The 14,103-nt window shown below is 38.1% G+C and overlaps 1 protein-coding gene across 1 annotated transcript; it reads left to right on the top strand.

The window, feature by feature from the left end:
- Nucleotides 1-221: 221 nt before the first annotated feature.
- LOC113227070 (histidine-rich glycoprotein-like) lies at nucleotides 222-953 on the top strand. The gene has a single exon (XM_026459943.1). The coding sequence runs from the start codon at nucleotides 222-224 to the stop codon at nucleotides 951-953; it is 732 nt and encodes a 243-aa protein (XP_026315728.1).
- The last annotated feature ends 13,150 nt before the right edge of the window (nucleotides 954-14,103 follow it).

Raw genomic sequence — 14,103 nt, 5'->3', positions numbered from 1 at the left:
TTACAGAACTTGAATGGTAAGAGAGGCTGCGTACAACGACTTCCCAAAAAAATCATCTAACCGTCACGAAGTATTAACTTAAATTGCACCGTTAACGCTCGACCGGCGACCGACTCGATCTTGTCCCTGAATCTTTTGCAAATGCCTTGCGGAACACTTTCCTCACTGAGTCCAGAATACCTATAAATAAGATGATAGATACCAATTAATCAACAGTCAACATGAGGTTGTTCATTGCAGTTGGTTTGCTTTGCCTCGTGGCAGTGTACGCCAAGGAGCTGGGCGAGGAAGAAAAAGACCTTGTCACAGCTGCTAGCAAGCATCATAGTTCACACCATGAGTCTGGCGGTGGAAATGAGCATCATTCAGATCATCATCATGAACATGGGCATAAAGGACATAAGGGACATAAAGGACATCACCATCACCATAAAGGCGAACACGGTCATCATGGGAAGCATCATCACGGAGGACATCATCATGAACACGGTGGCGGCCATAAGAAGCATTGGGATGAACATGATGAACATGGTCATCATCACGAACATGGACACCACCATAAAGGCGGCAAACATGGGTATAAAAAACATCATGATAAGGGAGAGCACACCGATGGTTACCACAAGAAATACCATAAGGATCACTTCCACAAGGACCATCACTTTTACGATGGTGATCATAAGACAGGAAACCATCACAAACATGGGCATCATCATCATCATCATGGTGAACATGGTGGACATCATAAGAAAGGAGGTCATCACCATAGCGGTCATCACCACAAGCACCATGGTGACCATGGCCACCATGACAAGCACCATCATGACGAGGATCACAAAGGATACAAAGGACATCATGGTCATGAAGAGCATCATCACCATCATGATGACCATGGCAAGAAGGGTGGTCACCACAGCCACAAGGACTGGGGCTTCCACCATGGCAAGCATTAAACCAAAGCATTTCTGTGATATTGTATTTGTTGTTATTTGTTACGAGTTTTTATTATTATTTATGTATCTTAATCGTAAGTGTTAGAGCATAAACTAGGAGAGCCCAATACTCAACAGTGGATAAAGATGGATTAGGGATGACGATGGTGTGTTATGAACATTGTATTGAAATTTTATAAAATAAAAATAATAATATTCACCTAGTGTCGCGTACTCTTTAAAATGTGTGAATAAAAAGCAATGAAGCTCATGTACAAGTGAGAACTAACTACGTTGTAAGACAATAATTATCCGGTTTCAAATTAAAAATTCCTTGTACGTGAATACCAGAGCTACGGAATTAATTCTGGGGCATTACTCTGAATATCCGTACCATACCGAATTCAGAAAAGTTAATTTCTCAAATCGCACTACCGGTTACGGAACCCAAGATCACCGAGGTCGTCATGAGTAGGTAACAATAACTATCATAACAAGAAAGATCACCAGTCAGTGACTGGCAACAGACTTTCAAACTGTTAATGAGTCTGATAAAAAGTAATTTTCTTTTTTATAATATCAAGACACGCGGGTAACAATAAACATATTTCGGCTCTGCTCATCGCCATCGCAATCCCCTCGTGTTAGTTGCTCGTGTAGTTTGCAACATCGGAGGAGCTGTCTATGCATTACCTGCCTCTGAGAGTCCTGGAAACATGCTTTTAGAAGAAATACTTCAGAAGGAGGATCATTCCACATCTTACAGGTTCGAGGAAGGAACGCTTGCTTCATTTACGTCTTTATCAAGAAACACCGCCGCCGTGCTCGTAGGACCCATCGGCCCTAACGACCCTATCACGCTCGCCAGGCCAATCAGGTCGCAACACACCCACACTCCAAACGAAATGACCGTCCTCACTCAAGAGCACAAAGAGCCTCTCAGCTCAGCGTGTACTGGCGTAGATTTTAACCCACAACTCGCCCTTCTAGCGGTAGTGTCCAGTAGCGACCAGAGCCGAGGTCCGTACCCACTTGAGTGCCCTCAGGTCGGCTATTTTTTCATATGGGTTAAGAGTCTTCAGCTCGCCCGTTTGTCCAGTGCCGCAGTCAAGGCCATCAGCAGCCAACTACAGAAACAAGTCATGTGCCTGGTGTGAAGTGACACGCCTTTCCATAACAGTTGCAATGCCATTCAAATTTTTGAATCGCATGGATCTCAATCTAGGTGCACTACCACTCAGTCCGTCACGCTGACATAAAATTATCAAGTTCTATGTGTCTATGTTCTCACATAACTGCTTGACGACAGAATAGGAGCTTTCACAAGGAGCTCCACTGTTATGAGTAATAATTTTACAGTTACCTTAACCCATCGCAGTATTATCAAACGTCTTAATACGAAGTAGATCTTAAATCCCTGCACTTACCTTTCAATCCAAAACACATCAATGTTAGTGAATAATAGAAATATGTAGGCCGATGGTGCCTGCCCACACAGGTCTGGACACTTGCCACAAATGTAACCTTTTTATTAAAGAAATCTCGAAATTGCAAAGGCACATACTCAAAAGTTCGTTTACTTTTAAACAGTTCTCAGCTCTCCTACGATCATAGACTTGAGCAGAACATGTGTTCAATATCCGCTCACGCGATGCGGTCCTCCTACCACAAAATGGCGGCTATTTGGTTTCGCAAATTAGAAGAGAATTCAGTTTAAATACAAGTTTTTATAAATAAAAATTATTATTCTGCATTGCTAAATAAATACCCTCCGTACTACCAACAAAAACATCTCAAATAAAATGCAGTAATACACCGCAAATCCCGCACTTAAAAAGCACTAATGAAATTTTTGGTGTACTTGGATAAATATGATAATACTTCGTTTGAGTGGTTCTAACGTTTACCAAGAAATTACTCCTTAAAGTATAGTTTATAAACATTTATATTCAGAGTAAATTTAAAAAACGCTACTTACGGTATGTTTTCAATAAATAAACACCGAAATCACCATCCCAAACAATAACACACACGATTGTCGTGACGTATTTTTAAAGTTGTTTATTTTTTTTAAATGACAGACCCAGGCATTAAAAGCTTTATGGTTTGCTAGAGTAGTTACCGAAATAGCAATTAATATTAGTTATTTTACCTGTTATAACTTCGATATCCGATAAATCGGTATAAAATGATCACCGGCTCCTCTAGGTGTGGTATGCGTCTACGGCTGCATGTATCGCGTGAACGGATATTATTTATTTGCATTCCACAATTGTGTACAAGGTGTTAAATATAGTAAAAATAATAACAATTCATGGCCCTTTCCAACATGAAAACGAAGAAGGGAAGAGAGTAGGAGTAGGCTGTTATCAACTGTTCCTTTGGTTAAAAAAGTGTCGATCAGAAATTTAATTATTTTTTTAAAAATAAGTGTGTTTGTTTTTTATGTTATCATTTATTCCATATTTTAATGGGTCAGGCAATTACTTTTAAATTATTTTGTGAACGTGACATATGGGAATATGAACTTAATCTAGTTCTAGGTGCAACCTGGGTGTTAGAAGTTTTATCAAACTTTAGTTGGGCATAGAAATTATGCAGAATGCAATGACAGCGCCACTAGTGTTGATAAATGTAACATTTTACGATTCACTCATTTTTCTTTGGATTGTAACAAACGTTTAAATGCAACAGCACTTAATTGTGCTCATCCTGATATGGCCACTAGATTTAATACCATAATATGGCGCTTTTTCAAAAACTTGTCAAGTACAATGTAATATCTAACCCTACATCTAACTCTACAATTTCTACGACATCTACGACAACATACGTAACTGTTTAGCAATGATCATTTGCGGTTATGAGTGCATTTCAAAACCGCAACGTTACTTGACTAATGACCGTTTTGCTGACGTTGAATAATCCACGAGTAGATATAGAATCTTGCAAGAAAGATAATGTTCCTTTAAAACAACTAATTACATATAATATTATTTCATCATGTTATTATTACAACAATTTTTAACACTTATGTAAATAACGGTGATTTTTTACTTTTATCTGGTAATAGTTTATAATATTCCTCTCGATTCCAATCCCTCTTACACGCTGTTGCCCGTTGCAAAGGTGCACTTATAAAAATGGCGTAATGGTTCCTAAGACAGTTTTCCTGTATCCCCTAAGGTTTCTGATTTACCCCACACCGTGCCAGATTAAAAATCCCACATGCATATTACATATTACATTAATTATTATGAACTGTTCTGAGAGACCTCATAAGTTTTACTAGCGGTCTAAGTCATAGATACGCGGATTCTGGTGGTGATTGTAAACAAATTTAGGGGAGGTCTATATATCCAGTTGTGGACGTCCTTTGGTTTTTTGGCTTGAACTGATGATTATTGAAAACGGCTTAACTATGATCCTAACGTTTCAAACAAATTAATAGCAACAATTAATTACAATTATTAAAGCGACACGTCTCGTCAGATGCTGGTAGCTGTAAAGGACCTGGTTGAGTGAAGAAATAAATTTCTTACTGATGGCGCTACGGCAAAAAAGATTCGTTAAAAAACCAAAATGAAGCACATAGAAAAATTTGTAAGATCCGCAAGTTGGTTCCGTGGCTTAGATAATAATAATAATTGTGGTGTTTTCGTGGAGAAAATTGGAAAAACGCTGTCTACTAGTTAGTAGATTTTATTGGAAGTGAACACATGACAAACAAGTTTTCTGAATAATATATAAGAACACAAATTTTGATTACAGAATACGAAGTACTATCTAGCCAGTATTTCAACAATAATAACACACACACTCAACATAACCCCACGCTAGGGAAACCCTGTGTCGCGGGTGCCAAGGACGCACATATAGACAACCACAAATTACACCCAAACTCACGAGAGAAATAAATGTAAGCCATATACATATTTCTCCCGGCCTGGGAATCGAGCCCAGGACCTCTGCATGGCAGTCCGGCATGGTAACCGTTCGGCCACGGAGGCAGTTAACTATCAGTTAGTTATATAAAGTGGCAGTACTTCCTTGAAACGATCTCTTTCACAAGGAGCTCCACTGCTACTAGTAGTGAAGTAATTTAACAAAAATAAATTTTAACTAAATAATATTTAATTGTAAGATCCCACAAAAACAACAACTTCAACAACGTTAACCGTAATCCTGTCAATAGTAACTACAGTCTCAGTTTCAGTTCCGTGGCTTAGGGATACGAATACAAATTGGTTTAGTTGTAAAACTCCGCTGTATGCATTTTCCAACATGGCCTTTAGAGCTTTGTTTCGTGTATTGGCTACTGGTTATTCGTGCTTAGGGAATTGTACAACGTTTAGCTTGTTTTGGTTGTTTATAACTTACATTATTCGCATTTGGCTTCGTAGCGTCACCCGTGAGAAACCAGGCACCTTTATAGCTACCAGAGGTTGACAATGGATGTCACTTTATAAATTGTAATTAATATTAATTTATGAAATTACTCCACTAGTTTGTTTTAATTTACATTAACGTCCAAAATTATTAGTAGCAGTAGAGCTCCTTGTGAAAGAGCTGAAAGCAGTAATGTCAGCATTACTGTGTTCCGGTTTGAAGGGTAAGGGTGCTGGTGAAAATACAGGCACATGGGACTTGTCAACTTATGTCGCAGAGTGACGAGCGCAGTGGCAGTGCCCCTCAGATCTTTCCGATTTAAAGCTCTGAGTGGCACTGCAACTGTTATGGACAGGTGTGTAGCTTACCATCAGGCGCACGACTTGTTCGTCCCGTCACTTGACATTGTAAAAAAAATCGAGAGCAAAACCTAAATTCAACTGAATATGTTGCAAGTCGAGTTTTGTTCAAATTGAATGATATTGTTACAAAAGTTTATTGAATTTTGATCTAGACGATTCAATTTGCTTTTTTATTGAATCGATTCGCTCGACAATCGCATTGAAATAAATCGATACGAGGAAAAAATTCGTTGGATCGTATAAACTTGAATCGATTTTCATAAAAATCGGATAGTAATATGCATCCTTAAATCCATAGGATTGCAAGGTGGATATTTTTGAAGGTTTATCAAACAGCTTTATTTTTTCAAATTTGCATCAAAAAAATGAAAAGAAAATGCTTCTTAATTCATAATATATAAGTACATTATATATCTTTAGATACAACACATTATAAGTACATTATCATCCCTATTTACGAACCAGCCTCGTGTCGGTGTAGCTTTCTCCACTCCTCAGGGTTCACAGCCAGTTCCTTAATCTCTTATAGTTGTTCACTTTGATCTTGTTTTTTATTCGGCCATTATACGCCATTCTTGGACTTAATCTCTTTCTTTTTCCTTCTATTCTCCCCTCAATTATCACTGTCACAAATTTGTCACTATGTAACGAATGTCCATACATTTTCCACCTTGTTTTCTCTATAGTACTCAAAAGATTTATTTCCTAACCAACCGTTTTCTAAACTTCTTCATTAGTTACCTCTTTTTCGTCTAAAACCTCAAACTACATCGAAATTTGCGATAGGTATATAATTATAACAAATTCTGTATTCGCCGTTTCTGTCCACGATTTTGGGCAGAAATGGAATAAAACCCGGGCGGGTTGAGTGGATTTTAACCCACTGTCCATCTCTGGACAGAACCCAAACCTGTGTCTGTATCATACACGGGCGACATATATTTAACATGGCAAATTTGTGTAAAAAATGTTACTAAATCGTATTACAAGTTGCCTCATGCTCACTAATTACGATAGACAAAAATCGTAATTCGTTCCAGAGATACAAAATGTAGTGATCCGTTGGTCAACTCTTTCGGACATTGTCTGTTTTATTGGTTTTATTCCATTTATTTTATTCAGCCATTGACGACTTTGGTGGACTAACGCCACAGAACGACGAGGTTTAACACGATAGGATCAATTTGGGAAATTAATTTCTCTGAATTTATTGGGGTGTTCTGGGATGTACTCCGGAGCGGTATTGGTACTACTGGTATTCAACACAGGGAATAGTTAGAGATCAGGTAATTTGGTGTTGTTGTTTGTCAGGCACATTATTATTATAATTAACAACAGTCTTGCTGACAGAAATACGATAAGTAAGAGTTAAGCATTTAGGTACAAAAGACTACAAAGTCGTGGAAAGAAAATCTATTTCTATCGTGGCCGAGTACATGTACGAAACCGTTATACACATAATTATTTGTATATATAATAATTATAACTTTTATAAAAAAACGACCCGAAATGCGTGGATTTACATCTATTTGCCAAGTTTCATTGAATCCTGTTATCGGAAACTGCGCGAAACTGGATTGATCCCCTAGTTTGCCACTCTCACAGGAGGAATATTTTCTTCAAATTGTAATGGATCCAATACTAAGGTACCCTCTTTCCAACAAAAAAATAATCATATAAGCCGATTCACAAACACCGGTAATCGAATTGAGAACCGATCCCTTTTTTGAAGTTGTTAAAAATAAATAACATCTTAGACAACAACTTTTGTTCCATAACTTTTGATAATTTGTCAAATTTTACTTTCATCCAAAAAAAAAATATATTATTATGGCGCATCCACACATGCCCGGCGGCATGGCCGGCGGTCGTGCCGCCGGCATTTGCCGCATCTCAGCCGCGACACGCGCGGCTTTTGGTTGCCGGCGGCAGTTTGCTTGCGGCTTCGATACGGAGTGGTAGTGTAGTCGTATTCATATATAACATAATTTAACAACACTACTGCGAAAATTGCAACCGCATCTGTAGGCCGCCGGTAAAGCCGGCGGCCTGCATTCAGCGGCAAGGCGGTCTGAAACCCGGCGGCATGTGTGGATGCGCCATTAGATCGCTCTAAGTAAGAAAGCGCTAGCATACATACCTAACAGTCCGACGAAAAACGTAGAAGCTACTAAATACAGACCTAAAAAGTATTAGATAATACGTACAAGAAAAACTTAAAAGTTTGTTCTTGGTAAACGTTGTCCTTCCTATTGTTTTGTAAAAGTCATAGAACCAAAGTTGATGTTTATGATGTTAGCAATAAACTCCTACGAGGTTATTAATATTTTATAATTAACCCTGTGTACATATTTATTTAGATACGCCATTTACACAGACATACAGAAGTTGTTTAAACTTTAAAATTTATCTACAGTGTGTTATACATTAGAAACGTATATAGCAATTAAGAAACATAACAACTAGGTTTTTAATTTAAAAAGGAAGTAAAAGTAATGTAATGTAAAAAGATATTTCAAATTCGTCTAGAATGTTACAGCACTTACAAACTGCTATAACGTAACCCCCAAGAATAGTCGTTACACTCCGTTTAGACATATTGAATGAGCCGTGAAAGATGTTACTTCGTCTGAGTTAACATCGTTGAAAGTTCTTATGTTCTGTCTGTAATGATTATATCGCACTGTCAATAGTATAGTGTATTAACTCAAAATGTGTATTTTTTAAGAATCGATGGAAAATGAATTACCTACTCACTTCCCGTGAAAGATTATTAAAATTTATGTATAAAATAAAGTTTATTATAGACATCTAAACAATATCATACTTTCCAAGTATATTCAAAAATAAAAATATTTTCATATATTTGAGTAAGGACTGTTTTGTCCAGAACTAGCTCACATAAAGTTTGTCTCATTTTGAGTTAAGTCAATATCTTTTCATTGTTTCTTACAATATTCTAATGACGGTTTTATTGACGTGTGGAGAATCAAATTTTAATTTCTGTAATGGTATAATCTTGAATTTCACGTATTTTGAGTTATAATAATATTGTAATAGCAGTGCGATATATAATATTACGATAATTTAACATGATATACAAAATAATTATACATAGGGTGCACTATAATTTTCCGGAACTGGCCAACATAAACAATATTTAAAAAGTAATTACAACATTTGAAAATGGAACTCTTTGGCTGTAGAATACAGTTTGTTTCATCTGATTGTCACTTGTTGTTTTTACATTGTAGCGTCATTTTCGAAATTGGTTGTCTACATCACCACGGATTTAACTCGTGAATATTTTCGTAGTATGATTTTCTACGACTTTAAGTGTAATTAAACAGCTCAGCGGAGCTTCGCTTAGCTTCAAACCACTTTTGGCGATGAAGCACCTTGCAAGACAACTATTTACAGCTGGTTTGCAGAATTCAAACGCAGTCATGTGAATCTTAGTGACGAATTTCGCGTTGGTCGCCCATCCACTGCTGTGAACATCAAAAACATCGATGCTGTGCTGAAACAAATAAAAAGTGCTAAATAACCGTAAACGCCGTATCATCTTGAACCACGATAATGTCAGTTCTCACATGGCCAGAAAATAAATGAATTTTTGAACGTGAACAACGTTGACCTTATGAACCATCCCGCGTACAGTCCTGAAAATTAAGAACCAGTTTCGCGGTCTACGATTTTCATCACCTAAAGAGGCTGTCGAGGAGTATGGAAAATATGTTTCAGAGATTGTCACGGAGGAGTGGCATAAATGTTTTCAAAACTGGTTCATTTGTACGGAAAAGTGCATTAACGCAACGGAGAATATTTTGAGAAACAATAAATTCATTTCTGACTATTTATAGTATTTTTATTTTCTTATTCTTTCCGGAAACTTGTAGTGCGCCCCACGTATATATCGGGGAAAACTTTGAAGTAGCATTTACAGAGCTATAGGTGTATCAGATAGCACTAAGCCAAATTTAAATTTGTAGCGGGCAACATCAATATAGTAGGAAAAATGTACTAGATATTTCATTATACTTTAATTCACCAGAATTGATCTATCCTCGTAAAATGTTCTAAGACTTGTATGAATTTGTGTGTGAGAAACTGACACATTTTTACATTTTCACAAATTTACAATGTTTTTTGCTTGAGATTGAAGCAGATTCTCGGTAATTATTCCTACAAAATCGTTATTTTTAAGTGAAAAAAGCAGACAGCCATTTGGCACAAGTAATATTTTGAATTGATATGTGACAAGTTAACATTACCAGGTGAAAGCTTGATTCATATCGCGTAGACGCTATGACGCGGCGTGGGCTGCATTCAAGCGAGCAATGCAACATAAACTTTATCCTCAAGAAAATAAGGCAACATTTCATTAAACAAACTGCTGCAGAGAGCTGCGGTAGGCGCACTTTATAAAATGCAATATACTATAGAACATATTCTCCACTAAATAAAGCATACATTTCTTCAAACAACAAAAAACAAAAGAGTAAAGCCGCGTGACGCGTCGTGCTTCACGACTCCGCCCACTTGTCTTGCCTCTGACAATACAAAGTGTAACTTAGCTTCGCAACAATAAGGTATATTTATAATAAGGTATATTATTTGAAAGGAAGATTGCATAGTAGATGCAATGTAGTATATAATATTACATATAAAATAAACTTGCTGCATCTACTTTATGGATGAGTGGTCGTGTTTAAGCAATATGTAGATTATATATGCAAATAATATTGCGTGGATGAGAAGGTCCCGGGTTTCATTACTGGTAGAACTAATTTTGGAAATTTACTTTTCTAACGTAGTTTTAGCCTAGGTGCTGTGAGTAATGCCGCGGAGTGAGTTCCGTAGCTCTTGGTTCCGGCCTCGATTTCCTGTAGAACTAATTTTGAACATTATTTTTTTAAATGGTATTAGCCTAGGTGTTCTGAGTAGTGCTGCGGAGTGAATTCCGTAACTCTTGGTTCCGTGTTTGATTCTCGGTAGAACCAATTTTGAAAATGAACTATTCTAAAACGGTTTTGGCCTAGATGTACCGAGTAGTGCCGCAGACTGAAATCCGTAACTATTGGTTCCGGATTGGATTACCGGTAGAACCAATTTGGAAAATGAACTTTTCTGAAGTGATTTTGACCTAGATATTCCGGTAATGCCCCTGTTTGGATTTCATTGTTCTGGTGCTCATAAGGAGTACAGAGAGTTCCCTTGTTTGAAACCAGCATGCGTAGCGCGTGCGGTATATCGCTTACGATATGTGGTAAGCCTCCCTCTGGCATATATAATGCAGTCGATAAAGCGGTTTATTTCCAGCAGTTCCATATACTCAGTCTCACATGGAGCGGTTGTAACCCAAAAGTTCCAATAACGATGTTGTTATTATTACTATGCGACATAACCTCTGCGCAAAAGGAGGCCACCGCCTCCCAGGACTCGTCGCTTTCGAGCATGGCGGCAACCACACTCGGCAGCGAGAGGTCCTGCCCTACAGTCCCCGTCAGAGTGCGGCGCTGCCCATCCCACCGGCTACACACCTCTAGGGTGTGCTGCGCGGTGTCATCCGCAGCGCCGCACTCGTGGCACGACGGGGACGGTTCCCTCCTCGCCACCTTGTGCAGGTAGTGACCGAAGCAGCCGTGCCCGGTCAGCACCTGCACAAGGTCGAACTACAGTGGCCCGTGGGACCGGTTTACCCACTCTACGAGGACAGGGCGGATCGCCTCTATGGTACGAGCGCCATAGGGGGGATCCGCCAAGCCCTCTTTTCACCGGTCCCGCATGCGCTGCGCCGCGAGGCGGCGCTCCCGCTCCACCTCTTGGGGAGCGGGTCGCTCGCCTCGGTCCCTCATTCCCCGCCGGTAGGTGCGGACCGCCGCCAGAACCTCTGCTTCGAGGTCCCACGGCGGAGTACCGGCGAGGACGCATGCGGCAGCGCAGGCCACCGTCATGTACGCCCTGCACATTCGCAGGGCGACCACCCTCTGGGGCCTCCTCAGCAGCGACTTCGTCGCCGCTGATAAGGCCCCACACAGTGCACCTAGCCTAGCCTTACCAGTTTGTCAATTGGCGGTTTTCTCGCCATCGTAAATCCGTCCTCCGTCCGTTGTTCCGTCATAGTTGGCTTACCTGTTCTGCAGGTGATCCAACAATGCAACATTCAGTGTTGCCGTTTAATACTGCCTAGTAGCGACCCGTACAACAGTAGATTGTTCATAAGACATAACGAATTAACATTAACGCCATCTATCTGATATAAATAATAAGTCAGTGTTCCGTCAACGTTCCATTTCAAATTAATAAGTGTCAAAACGAGGTTAAACGCGATGTCAGTAGCTTGCTTCGTGAACGTGTCTCGACGTAATGTCACTTCTACAATAATATTTGATATTATCCATTTTTAATGCATAGGGTAAAGGCAAAAGAGTGCTATACGCTACCAGCATCAGTGTTCCCTGAAAAGTATAATTTACGGTGAATAAGAATTTTTTAGACAAACCAGTATCATTTTCGATCAGCATCACGCGAAATGGCCAAACTTGTGTCTAATATGCATGTTTGAGCCAGTCCAGTTGTAACTTCAGACCGGGTGTAACGGAGTTCGATTTGTTATTTACGTATTATTACGTTTTCTAATTTATTATAGATACGCAAAGCTATCTACGAATCACATAAACTAAACATGGTTTCTTTGTTTACAAATGTCACGTAAGTTTGATAACTCAATAAGGTTGCAGGGGGTGGCGCTGGTGTCGTTTGAATCGTTTCAGTTTATTCAGTCACTAACGTGGTCTCATAAAATGATAGTTGCTGTCAGGATTTCCATATGAAAATAGACTATAAGACATTAACAAGATGGGCTTTTTGGGAGTTACTTAAAAAGTAAACATCCGAGCGCGGCTGCTATCTATGAATTTTCCGTGTGACATTTAAAACCAGTTTTAACCTGATCCATCTTTTGTACGTTGAAGTAATTACTGTGAAAGTGAATAAACGAATTAATTGCAATCAACTGATGTTATTATTTTACCGCCGTTGAACGAAGTGATAACCCTCCACGAACTTTTTTTATTCGTGAATAAATCAGTGACAAGAGTATTTCCCTCAATGTCTCCCTTACGGTTATGATTCGATACACAAACATAGACTGAAAATATCTAAATACAAATTGAAACAAAGTAATATATACCAGAATTACGCATAGATTAAGCTCAATTACAAAATGTCCTTTAAAACTTTTTAAACTACCTCCATCAATTCTAGAAACGTCCAACTATTCAGTCCCAAATTATAGAAAATTACCTCACTTACCTACTCTAAGCCAGTTTACTGTATTAGGGTCGTTAAAAATGCCCCGGGAACACCACGCCAACACAAATAGTACAACAAATGAAATCGATACATCGAATACACTCGATACTAACGATGCTGCAATACAAACAAATATGGGTAGACTAGAGGTAGTTAACCTTAACGCAGTTCCGGCCGCTTACCTTTATGGTTAAAGCTGGCAATAACAAATGGTGGAGAGTTTATATAACTAGTTTGCAACTATGTGTTTAAATTTATATAAACTGTTTGAATCGTCTTGAGTTTCCAGCCAGTATAAGTTATTTATTTAACTAAGTCATGCTACACGCGACTTCTTGGTTGTTTCTTCCAGGCGATGACTAGTGTAAAACCGGAATAGATGCCCCACTTTTTAAAAGGGCCTCCTAATTAAAAAAATATTAGTTTACCATGAATAGTTCCTATGGATATAAATAGTTTCAACTTTTACATTACTACTTGATTTGATTGATCTAATATTTACTGATTTTGAAGAAATTGTCTTTTTGCACACCTATTTTTTTGAGGATAGATGCCTTCCTATATGGATAGATGCCATACAATGAATATACTAACAAGGATAGATGCCTTTTAGAATAAAATAGTAAAATTCATAATAAAATGTTTTATTTGTAATCTTTAATATATTGTTTATACATACATACTACATCTTTAATAATAAATGTATACGTGTAATATAATATTTAAAGTTACTAAGTAAGTAAGTAAGTAGCTATCAAAACATTCTATGCAAAAATGTTCTCTGTTTGAACTGTGAATAATTTGTCTTTTTGGTACTTTTATTTACTTTTAAAACTATTATCATTCACATGTCTTTTTCACTAAAATAATGTATTTTTTATTTACTATTCCTAATTTTCTTGTTTTGTCCTTTTGCTCCTAAGGGACTCCTTTGCACCTATACCGCGAAAAGTCGAGGCAACTATCCTATTCGATATGGATAGATGTCATTTTATTATGTAAATAAGCTATATACAAAAGAGCGATTATTGACACCTAGGTGCGTAGTTAATGAACTAGTGTATAGTTGTAATAAAAATCAAACGAAATTTATTGTATTATAC

The sequence above is a fragment of the Hyposmocoma kahamanoa genome, unplaced genomic scaffold (assembly GCF_003589595.1).
Source record: "Hyposmocoma kahamanoa isolate Upper Pololo Valley unplaced genomic scaffold, ASM358959v1 202, whole genome shotgun sequence".
NCBI classification, from domain to species: domain Eukaryota; kingdom Metazoa; phylum Arthropoda; class Insecta; order Lepidoptera; family Cosmopterigidae; genus Hyposmocoma; species Hyposmocoma kahamanoa.
The sequence above is the reverse complement of the archived record's forward strand: the minus strand, read 5'-3'. Positions and strand labels throughout refer to the sequence as shown.